This window comes from Stegostoma tigrinum, chromosome 24 (genome assembly GCF_030684315.1).
Source record: "Stegostoma tigrinum isolate sSteTig4 chromosome 24, sSteTig4.hap1, whole genome shotgun sequence".
In the NCBI taxonomy this organism is placed as follows: Eukaryota; Metazoa; Chordata; class Chondrichthyes; order Orectolobiformes; family Stegostomatidae; genus Stegostoma; species Stegostoma tigrinum.
In genome coordinates, this window is record NC_081377.1 from 39753800 (window position 1) to 39765935 (window position 12136).

General features: G+C 43.1%; 1 protein-coding gene across 1 annotated transcript in view; it reads right to left on the minus strand.

Moving 5' to 3' along the window:
* LOC125465014 (syndecan-3-like) overlaps window positions 1–11861 on the minus strand; it is a 244739-nt gene extending 232878 nt beyond the window's left edge. Inside the window, exon 1 of the mRNA XM_048558047.2 lies at window positions 11491–11861. Within this exon, the coding sequence (XP_048414004.1) occupies window positions 11491–11553 (63 nt within the window). The 5' untranslated portion in view covers window positions 11554–11861. The remainder of the gene's footprint in view (window positions 1–11490) is intronic.
* Window positions 11862–12136: the final 275 nt, after the last annotated feature.

Here is a 12136-nt window from a genome sequence, read left to right on the forward strand (position 1 = left end):
GCAGTGACTAGACTGATACACGACTCCTAGGCGCACAATAAACTGAGGGGTAAGTCTCATCAATCTCTGATTGGAGATTAATCTTTACCTCATGACAGGTTGATCTCTGTAGTGTCGACACAATGTATTTTAAATCAGGATGTAGATTAAATTCAATATGAGATTTCCCAGGACCATTTGTTGCAAGTCCAGCAAAACGGCAACAATTACCAGCTGCACGGGCAAGAAAGGCATGGGAGCAGGGATTGAAATAATTGCTATCCTGAATTATTATTTCATACTGGCACCCTTTAACGATGCGACGAGCAGAAAAAGTTCACCAGTAAGTTGTAACATCTTTTTGAAGAATCTCATTATTTTTGCAAGTTTAAGTGCTTGTAGGAACAAAGCAGAAATTGCATTGTTTTGAAGATCAGTGTAGAAAACCAAGGATATTGCAGAGTAGTAGGACAGGCGTGAGGGGGAAGGAGTAGCTGGAAATAGGTGACTCACAGAAGAATATGTTATGGTTTACTTCTTGCAAACAGTACTGTCCAAATTTTAGTGTGTGCAACATAAATCACCAAATGGAGCGATTATGCACAGAATATGACCTTGAAAAGGGAAATGGTGATTATAACTAAGGAAGACCAAGTGTCAGTTACAGAAAATAATTGTAAACTTATAGTGAAATAATGCCAGGCAGCAGTTCTTGATTTTGGTTAGGACTAGCAGAGTAGCTGTCGCTTCCCATTGGGTCAGAATCTCTGGGTTCAATTCCAACCCCAGGGTTTGACAGGCAAGGAAGATGTGTTTATAACATGGATGAACAACCTGCACAAATCCTTTTAACACATGCCAACTGTAGGCAGTACGAGTGGGAAGAGATTCCTGGTCAGCATGTGGTGGAAAGGACTTTGGAGGATCTACTCCCAGTACCTATCACTCCAGATTACAACAAGTATGTGAAAGAGTACAGCAATTCAGGCTGCCTGGGCAAACACACAAGCGCCGAGATTTCTAGCTTGGTTAATTTACACATGAAAGGTGTGATACGTTTCTCTTGTGGGAGACTGGTGCCTTGCATCAGTTCTGAAGTATCTGGAGGCTTGCTCTGCTGTCTGCAATCACCCAGACTTCACATGCACACACCTACCACTGGTTACCTACCACGTTCATCCGCTATCATGTTCTTGGCTGGATCGTGCTGCCAAAGAATATTTACAGCTGAGGCAAGGAAAACAGAAATAAACCTGAATGCACAAAGAATTAACGAATTCAGGATTGTAAATTGGCTTGGCAATGCGGTGCACTTGCATGAACCGTAAGCTATGCATATTAATAAGCAGGGCTCTGCTCTTTGCAGGCAGAGTTAATATATGCAGACACTGCACCTGTTTAAACTCTACAAAACTGGCAAAAGACATTTAATTCAATTCAAAGGTCAATGTCTTAACCAATCAAATTCATCTACCTGGCTTAAATACAAGCAAAGTTTGGCAGTTAACTGTCAGCCATCACATTATTGATACACACTCCATGGTAAAGCTTCTGCCAATCAGAGTCCACTTGTCAACCAATTGGTGTGCTCCTCTCATATGTTATAAAGTGTACTTTTGTCTTTACATTGGTATTCTTGCACATTCACCTGATGAGTGCACATCAAAAATGTGTCTTTGCCAGCAAAACTCACATTCTACACTCCCAAACAACTAGACAAAAACATTAACTTTTCCAAAAGTAATCCTCACTGTGGTTTGATCTTGTCACTAGGCTGCGAGAGAGAACAAGACTACCATATTGCTTCCTGTGATGTTGCTAAGTGAGTCACATCAGAGTATCTCACTGTCTGCTGTAACCCATTCCACTCCACTCCCTCCTTCCCATGATCTATAGGAAAACAATTTGTTAGCCTGATTAGACGATGCTTAGTAAGCAGTCCACATTTTCTGTATGACTCTCCGAAGTTCTTACAATCAATAAAGGATTTGAAAATAATGCAAAACAGAATTTTTGAATTTCCCACAAGATGTTTCTCTCAGGCTTTGTTAACAATGAGATTAAATTAATTTCAAGGATGTCCCTTGAAGATTGGCATCACCTCAGTGGGACTGTGGCCCAGAACAGAAGGAAGGGGAGCAAAGGGAAGAACCACACTAATTATCACTTCAATAAAGAAACTAATTCCTGAAACACAACCCATCTTGCATGCAACTATGATTTACGTGGCATAAAGTGAACATACGGCCTCCCCAAGCCTGTGACATACCCCAAAAGAAAGCAACATTCCAGGGGACACCAACCTAATTTCAGACACCCTTTTTGTTTTGTTTTCCCAGGGGACTTTGCTGACTGAACCAGCATTTATTTCTATTCCTAGCTGCACCTTTAAAAGGTGCTGGTGAGCTGTCTTCTTGCAGTTGGTATGTTTTGTAGGCAGGCTCAGTGACACTGAAGGACCAGCAATATATTTCCAAGTTAGGATGGTAATTGGCTTGGAGGGGAACCTGCAGGCAGCGGTGTTCCCATGTATTCTATAGGGAAGTGATCAGGGGTTTTGGAAGGTGCTGTCTGAGCATCTTTGGTGAATTTCTGCTGTGCATCTTGTAGATAGTACACACTACTGCTACTGAGTGTCGGTGGTGGAGGGAGTGGATTCTTGTGGATGTAGTGCCAACCAAGCAGGCTGCTTTATTCTGGATGGTATCAAGCTTCTTCAGTGTTATTGGAGATGCACTCATCCAGGTGAGTGGGGAATATTCCAACACGCTCCTGACTTGGGCCTCGTAAAGGTAGACAGGCTGCAGATTCATCAGCTTCTGACTGACACAATGAAACAAGGCTCCCTCACCACTGATACTCTCCAACATCCTGCCCAGCACCAAAACCAGCTGGATTCCTTTCCCTAATTGGTTCAGACCATTGTGGAAAAATAAACAAGCTGAGGTTTACTGGGGTCAGCATGTAGAAGCCTGGTGGATTCTCAGCTTCAACTTAACGTGACTCTGGACTGAATTCCACCCTGTGGGAAATCATAAATCTCCTCAGAGGGGGCTGGAGTTTCCCAGAGATCCAGAGGCAGTAACAGCATATAAATGAGGCCACTTGACCAGCCGTATCCATGCTGGTTCTCTGTATGAGCAATTCAATCCTCTCATCCCCAACCATTCCCCCCTCCTGCCCTAGTTTCCTCAATTTCCGCCAATTCCCTTTTGAAAGCCGCAACTGCAGCTTGCCTCTGCCACACTGTCAGATAGCACTTTCCAAAACCAAACCACACACTGTGTGAACGAAAGAAAGAGTTTCCACAGGTAATGTTTGGTTCTGTTATTATTCAACTTAAATACCTGTCATTCTGTCATTTATGTGAACAGCTTCTATCAATCTACTCTGACAAGACCTCTTGGAACACTAATATCTATGAATTCTACTGTCCACCTTGCCTCCTTTTCGAACTGGTATAGCTGAACAGCTCCCCAGTCTGAAAGTTACCTCAGGAAATAAATCAAAGGTCTGCAGATGCTGGAGGTCTAAAACAAACAAAAACAGAAGCTGAACGGTTTCAAGTTGTGCATAGTGTTGTGGATGTATTCAAACCAAAGCACAGTTGTCTTTTTGAATATACAGTCTGAATCCTTGACTGTGATCTCTCAGGAGAACTCTGTACAGCCTTTATTCAGGCACCTCCATCCCAGTTTGTCACCACCTCCTACCCTCTTCATCCAGCTATGTAGCTGACACACATGAGAACAATCTGCTTCCCACGTGCATCTGCGCAGGCTTAGCAGCTGGGCACAGGGTCAAAAAGGTCAGAGGCTGACCTCCCAGCAGAATTTCCACTCGGCTACAACATGACAGGTTAGCATGGTGGATGCAGAAAAATCACTTTCACTTGTGAGTGAGTCCAGAACAACAGACTGAAGGCCAAACGGAGAATTTGCAAAGGGTTTCTACAAACAGAGAATTTGGAACTCCCTGCCTCATGGATTGGTTAAAGCAATTAGCATTGATGTGGGCTGCATAAATGAAGGAAAATGGTTTGGAAAACAGGGAGAGGAGAGCTGGGGGATAAAATGGACTCTTACATAGAAGTTATGGGGTTGCTGGTAATGGACTGGGGTGGACACAGTTAGAAGTCACACAACACTAGGTTAGAGGGCTAAAAGGTTTATTTAAAATCACCAGCTTTCTGAGCACTGCTCCTGTTCTGAGCACCGGTCCTTCATCAGGCAAAGTGGAGAGAGGCACATGGGCACACTTCACCAAGTGAAGGACCAACACTTCAAAAGTTTGTGATTTTAAATGAACCTGTTTTACTATAGCCTGGTGTCGTATGACTTCTGACAGTTTACATACAAGTTGGTAAAGTGAGGAATTTGGTTTACAAACTGCAGTGACTACCCTACGTAAGAAGCATAATTGTCTGTGTAAGTGAATGATTAGAGATAACTGCAGAGGTCCACAGGCATCCCACTCTCAGTCTACAGGCATACATCTGCACTTCTCCCCAGCTTCTGTATTTTGTGCTCACGACAGATCTTGTCTGCAGAAAAGAGGACAAAATGCACTGGGCTTGAGCTCCTTAATGTTCACACTCTGGTAACTCAGATGTACATTTGCTCCACAAGCAGCTTATCCTGATACCAATGGCTAGGCTGCCTTAAGACTCTGAATGTGATATTATGTGCAGAGTCAATAGGTCAAGAGCTGGATTGTTCAAACTGTGAGAAATGAGATTCATTTTCTCCCTGACGCAGTCTGCAAATTATGTCACAATTTACATCAACTTCCTGTGGACACAGCCATACATTTCAAGTAACGTGCTTTAAAAAACTGGCAGCGTCAACCTAGCTTCTCTCAGCTGCAAAGTTCAGAGTATTGATTTCAGGTGAATTGATTTGCAGTCAGAGAGGAATTTACATACAGTCTCGACGAAAAATAAAATTCCTGAGGCTACAGAAGCTTGGTAAAAACCAAAAGAACTGTGGGTGCTGGAAATCAGAAACAAGGACAGAAATTGCTGGCAAATTTCCGAGAGCAGCTATGGAGAGAGATCAGAGTTTGTGTTTCGGGTCCAGTGCCCTTTCCGCAGAACCAGAGCTTGGTGCTGGCTAAGCTGTAAAATACTTTAATCGCAGAATGTAACAAGAGCAAATTTCAATGGACGCAAAAAGAGAAAAGAGGGATGGAGATATTGAGAGAGAAAGAGAGAGAAAAAAAGAAGGTAGAGGTAATAAAAGAGCATGTGTGGTGAAAGAGAGAGGGAAGCAGAAAGGGGAGCGAAAAGTACGGTGGAAATAGGAGAGATAGAGAAAGGGGAAGAAAAATGGCGAGAGTGAAAAGGAGAAAATGGGGGAGAATAGAAAGGATGAAATGAGATTGATCCTCCTACTAATACCAAGAGAGTGCTGCACTGTCTTAGCTGCTGACTTTCTAATGAAACACAAAACTAAGGCCTTTCTGGTGAATACAGAAGACCCTGTGGTGACAGTCAAAGAACAGCAGGGAATTCCACCCCCCCCCCACCCCCGCCACAGTATCCTTATTAGCCCTCAACCAAAATCTCCATAAACAGATTGTCTTGTCGTTTGCATCATTTCTGATCGCTACAGCTTACAATGTTCAGATTGGTTGCTGTGTTTCCCCAGCATTATAACAGTACCCTCAGAACTATTTTATTGGCTGGACAGCTTACTGGGGACATGAAAAGTGCTCTATAAATGCAAGTTCCCATTTCCTTCTTTACCTCAGCAGCTTGATCGAGGCTCACGTTGTTTTTCCGTCCACTGATACAAAACCTGCCTGAATTCAAACTGCCTCATTTTCAGCTGCACCTTCGCTGATTCAGTCTCTAAATCCCCCACTTTCTCTCTTTCTCCGTCTACTTTCTAAAAGCCTTCTGAGCAACCATCACATTTTGTAATTGACTTAAGTACCGTACCATTTCTCTGGAGTATTTTGTAATGTTCTTTTTGCCATTAAAAGGCTCTGTGTAATAATTTGACATTGAGAGAAAATCTAAAACCACTTTCATGGAGAAATTATCAAAGAAAATTTGACACTGAGCCATGTGAAGGGATATTGTTAAAGGGGGCTGAAAGGTGAATTAAAATCTACCTCTCTGACCAAAACCTGCGCAACCTGTAATAAATCCCTTTCCCAGTAAACTGTTTCAAAGTCACTGAAAGATCTTTCTTCCTATCGCTTCTCAACTCCCCGCATTAATGTTGACCTTTTCCATCATATCTGAAGAGAAGACAAATGGATAGTGGACCCCATCAAACTGACCATTTCCCTACAGTCAGAGAGGCAGATTTTAAGACGTGTTGCAAAAGAGCGGGAGAAGTAGAGGACCTGGAAGGAGTTAGGGACAAATTTCTGAGCTTAGAACATTGGGCAGCTGAGAAAGATGGCCGCCAGTGGTGGAGTGAAATAAATGGTGAATTCTGAAGAGGCCAGAATTGGAAGAACGCAGCAAGCTAAGAGGAGTGGAGGATTGGATAAGGCTGCATTGGTAGGGATGAGAGGAATTTGAACTCAAAGAGGATCACTTTGAAATAAAATCATTGTTGGATCAAGAGCCAGTATAGATTGACAGTCGCAGAGGATGATGGATAAATGGGACTTGGTTAAGATTCAAGCAGCAGAGTCTTGGAAGGATAAGTTTCAGTCCATGTCATTGTTACTCTAGATACTTAAAAGTAAAAAAAAATCAATGCAAACATTGAGTGACTGGTGAAAGTCCTTCTGGGCAAATGGGGGATTTTTTCAATCCACTATTGAATAAGATAACATGTCTAATACTGATGAGAGTTTGCATATTTGAAACCTCAGTCAGAATTACAGTTTCTGCTAATTTAATCCCAGAAAGGCTGAAATTGATTTTCCTGCCCCCACTCCCAGGCATTTACAGATATTCCAATTAAACAGAAATGACAGCATAAATCAAACGAGAGCTCAGGTTGTTAATGGATAGGAGCAACTCTCACAGGAGGGCAATCCTGCTTGTGCGTATTTTTAATTTGTACAATTGCACACCCTTTGTTCAGCCTTTATATTCTTCTGCCAGCCTGTTCTTACTTGCAGTTGCTATTTATTTTTATGAATATGCCGGTTTTAAAACTTACCTATTTGCCACAAAATTCCAACAAATAATTATTCAATTAGCCCACTTATCTTGTATTTCACTAAACCCTTGCTGTTTGCCTCAGAAAGAATGGAAAAACCTGCATCCTTCACAACATTAAGATTTCCCAAAGCACCGTTTTAATCAATGTTTTTTTGACACTGCAACTTTAAGTATGGTTTGATGTAATTTAAAAAAGGCTGCAGCTGCTTTGAGTATAGTGAGATATCAAAACACAAATGAGGTATTGCCCCAGGTTAACTTGTATTATTGGTTCTGCTGGACAGATAAATATTGGTCGGGGTAAACTCCCCTGTTCACCCTCCAAACTCCAGCCCGGAGTCTCCTGAGAAAGCAGGCAGTGCCCTGGTTTGATTTCTCATCAAAAAGACTGCCATTCTCACCAGTACAGAAGTGCAATGGGATGTAGACCTGGGCTATGGAGTCACAGTGAAAACACAACAATGTTTCTGAACAGCATTTAGAAAATTATCAACTGACTAAAGCCTCTGACACTTTTCATAAATAAGAAGCCTGATGACTAGCAGGGATAAGGCAGCACATTCCATAGAATCCTTACAATGCAGAAAGAGGCCATTCAGCCAAATAAAAAACCAACTGAAGAGCAGACCACCAAGACCAAGCTCCCCCCCCCCCCCCACCAATTCGTGTAATCCCAAATTTAGCACGGCCAATCCACCTAACCTGCACATCTTTGGACTGTGGGAGGAAACCAGAGCATCCGAAGAAAACTCACGCAGACGCAGGGAAGACACCAAATTCCAGTCACCCAAGGCTGGAATCAAACCCAGGTCCCCGGCACTGTGAGTCAGCAGTGCTCACCACTGAGCCACAATGAACCATACAACTCAGTGAGTCCCAGAGTTAATCTTTTGCCTTTGATGAGTTTTCAATCCTCAGCAAGGATAGCCACAGGGATGGCCACTGAGCCATTTGACTACAAGTGGAAAGCTCATCAGGGCGTCCCACTCCTGGTTATTGCCTGATTATCACTTTGCTGAATTAATATGTGGATACAGAATACAGGCTGGATCAGGTTGGTCTGTGATGCCTTTCATGGTCAAGTAGCCAGGCAGCCACTCCATTGGTCACTACATACAGAAAGAGCACAAATGCATCCAACAAAGAGCTTATCAGAATTGTAGCTCCACAATCGACTCCTCTCCCCACTCACTCCATAAAGATTATGAGAGAAAGATGAAGCAGTTACCTCTCCAACATCAATCTGTAACCTCACTAGAGAGGAGGAGAGAAAATTAAAGAGAACAGACAAAGAAGGGAATCATTTGAAATGGTCATAAAAAGACCATTTAGAAAGAGAATAAGGAAATATTATTGAATTGAGAACAAATAGTTACATAATATATATTTCTTCCTCTAAATAATAGTTTTGAAATTAAAATAACATGTAAATGCTGGGTGTATCTACGCTGAAATACACAACTGCTTTTGGATTACAACCTTCAGCTATCAGTTTGTCTGTTTCATGCAGTTTTATTTGTTTTGCTGCAGCAGTGACCACATGGAGAAGGTCCTGATTCTATGTAACGCTGCACAGTGTGCCCACACGATTAAAGCTACAGGTTTATTGATAATAGCTAGCAGGAGAGAGAGAAACGTTGTGTATCATAAAAACACTCACAAAGTGTCTTAAAGTGGGCCCCTGCCCCAGGTCAGTCTAGTGGGGTCCACTGTTCATTTGCCTTCACTTCAGATAAGATGGAAGGTGCCAACATTGAGAAGCCATGGGAAGAAAGACCTGTTTCCAGTGGCTTTGAAACATTTAGTGGGTGAGGGATTTATGGCGTGTGACACAGCGTTTCCTCAGGTGGGTTGCTACAGATGTAATAAACAGACTTTGATCTCATTTATAGGTTACAGGTGGCACTGAAATATAGACACTTGGTCACATAACATAGCCCACACAGGCTCATAAAACATGGGTTATTGAGGTCAGCTAGAGTACAGTAACTTTGGACTAGTACCAGTATAATTGTGCCTGTACTTCCTCAAGGCATGAATCATCTGATGGTGCAATAGAAGCTTGAATTATGGGCCCAAATTAAACATTAGTATATTATAATACGGGGAGTCAGTCAGAATAATACACTCAGAGGACAGCATTTAGCTGTCCCATTATACACATATATAGAAATCTCGTAATCCATCTGTGGGTCTAACACAAATTCAGCCAGACATCACTGAGCTGCTCCAAGCAAGATGAGGTCAGTCTCTCAAATGAGACTTTGTTGAATATTAATTAAGGAAGAAAAAAGAACAATGGAGCATTCCGTTGGTTTATTTCGACCCAACAGACTCTGTATTGAGATCCAGGTACATTTTTACTCAAATGAGATTTCCACACTAATTCCATCCAGTGAAAATCAGCACCTATTTCACTCAGTCATCGTCTGCTTTGATTTTCAGGGCTTAGCCATAATACAACCAATTTTTTTGTTAAATTTGTTTTTTATTTGGGGAGGGGAAACGTTATTGTGTTACTTTCTCTCATCTACCAGCATGCAAAGAAAGAAATTTCATTTACAAAACCTCGATGTCCCAAAGTGCTTCTGCCTTTAAAGAAGTACTTTTTGAAATATCAACACTATTGTAATTCAGTGGGTTGTCTCTGCTGGTTTTTACACAGCAAGATCCCATAACTCCAAGATAATCACAGAATTTTTTTATGACACAGGAGGAGAACATGTCCAGTCCAATTTATCTGCCTTGGTGATGTTAATTGAGGGACAAATACAGGCAGGATTGCCAGGAAGGAGCATTGATCTCTCTGTGAGTGAATACCCTCAGATCATTCACAACCACCTAAAGGGCCATATGAGACCCCAGTGTAAAGTCTTATCTGAAAAGTGACACCTCTGAAAGTAATACAACACTGGAGTGGGTTATAAACTCAAATATCTGGGGTGAGATTTGAACCCACAAACCTTTGACACCAAACATCAGAATGTTTCTCATTGAGCCATCAGGAGACCCACGTCTACTGCCACAGGTCATATCAGGTATGAATTTTCAACATTTTTCTAGTTCAGCACAACGTATGCCTTCACAATACACCGTACACCATTCAGCACGTCATAATTTATTGAGAAACTATCCCCAGGGTTAATCAAATATGAACATCTTCCAAGTACCCTGCACACCTTCCAATCATTCACAGCCAATCAACCATTAACTGTTTTGATATAATGAATATAGAACATAGAACAGTACAGCACAGAATATCTTACATTCTCTCATAAACATACAAATATCTCAATGCCAAGGAATAGCAATTTCTGCCCAGTGAACTCAGTGACCCTGCTGAGCCCCAATTTTAATAACCAGCATAACCAAATGCATCTGAAGCAGGAGCTAGAGGACAGGGAGACAGAGATGGTAAGAGAAGGATGCAGAGACATGTGACAGAGGGAGAGAGTCTGAGAAAGTGAGAGAAAGAAAGAGAGAGAGACAGAGATGGTGAAAGAGAGAGACACTGGGTGAGAGAGAAGAAGAAACACAGTGAGAGAGACTAAGACACTGAGAGAGAGAGAGGGGGAAAACAGAGATAGCATGGGGGGAGATAATGAGAGAGAGGGTTACTGAGACAGATAGCGATTGAGAAAAAAGAGGGAGTTTGTGATACTGAGGGAGACTGAGAGAGAGGGAGACAGACTGAGAAAAGGAGAAGGAGATGATGGGCAGAGAGAGAGAGAGAGCGAAGGGTACACTGAGAGAAAGGGGAGAGAGAAAGAGAGACTGAGAGACATAGACAGACAGAGGGAGACTAAGAAAGAGAGGGAGGGATTGAAATAGTGAAACAGGGCACAAGAGCAAGAGAGGTGATTATGAGAGAGAATAATGGATGGACAGAGAGACCAGATGAAAGGTAGATAGAGGGGAATGGGTGAGAGGAGAATGGACAGAAGATACAGAGAATGAAGAGAGGAGCGAGAAAGAGAAGACTGAGGGAGCAATGGAGACCAGGGGAGGAAAAAGAGGGTGAGAGAGGTGTGTGAGATGCGAGGGACATAAGAGGAGCCAGATCCGTCTCCCCGTTAGGAACATGTGTGTATGTGAGGAGAGTGTTTCACAGTGAAACAAAACGGATGGACCCACCTGGGAGTGCACAGCGACTTGGGGGCTCGGTTACAATGTAACAGACCGTGGAAACCGTAGGCACGTTGTGTCACTGTGACAGTTTGTAACAAAACCCCGCTCTCCTGTTGGAAAGGAATAACCCCCCACCTCCTCAAGGAACACAGACACAGGCACAGAGAACCATAGGCTCTATTCCGAATCAAACCCGGAGCAACAATGAAACCAGTTTCGCGCACACATTTCCCCAGCGCGGATGTGACACTCACCGCTACAATGTGGCATAGACTGGGAATGAGCAGGCACAAGCAGAGCGCTGGGAGCTTGCCCATATTGTCACACACGAAGGATGGAGAGCGGGGGGGGGGGGGGGGCGGGTGGGCAGTTCTGCTGCAGGATCCCAGCTGAACACTGAAGGTTGTTGGGGAGGAGCCTCTTCTCTCCCTATTCTCTCTCTGATCAGGATGGAGGTGGTCTCGTCAATTTCACTCCGCTTGGTTTCCTGTCTCTCTGATCAATTTCAGCGATCCAGAGCCACCAGAGATCCGAGCCTTTCTCTCTCTCTCACTGTCTGTCTCTCTGCCTCCGCCGACTGCTCTCAACACTCCCCCTTCTCCCTCCCTTTCTCTCTCTCTCTCTCTCTCACTCACACACACAGTGCTGATCCGCCCCTAACTCACTCCGGATGGGGAGAGCTCGACCAGGAATTGTACACAATCCAAACTGCCCTCTGCAGGCTCTGCATTTATACACACCGTCGATTAACCTTCGTTTATTCGTCTCCTTTTTTTAAATGTAAAGAAATCATTTCTGCTGTCTAAGGTAACCCAGAGTCTGTGCGGGAGGCGCTGGTGAATATTTCCCAGCAATTTCCTTTGTTTAATCTGCAGATTTTCCAGTATTTCACTGGGGTTT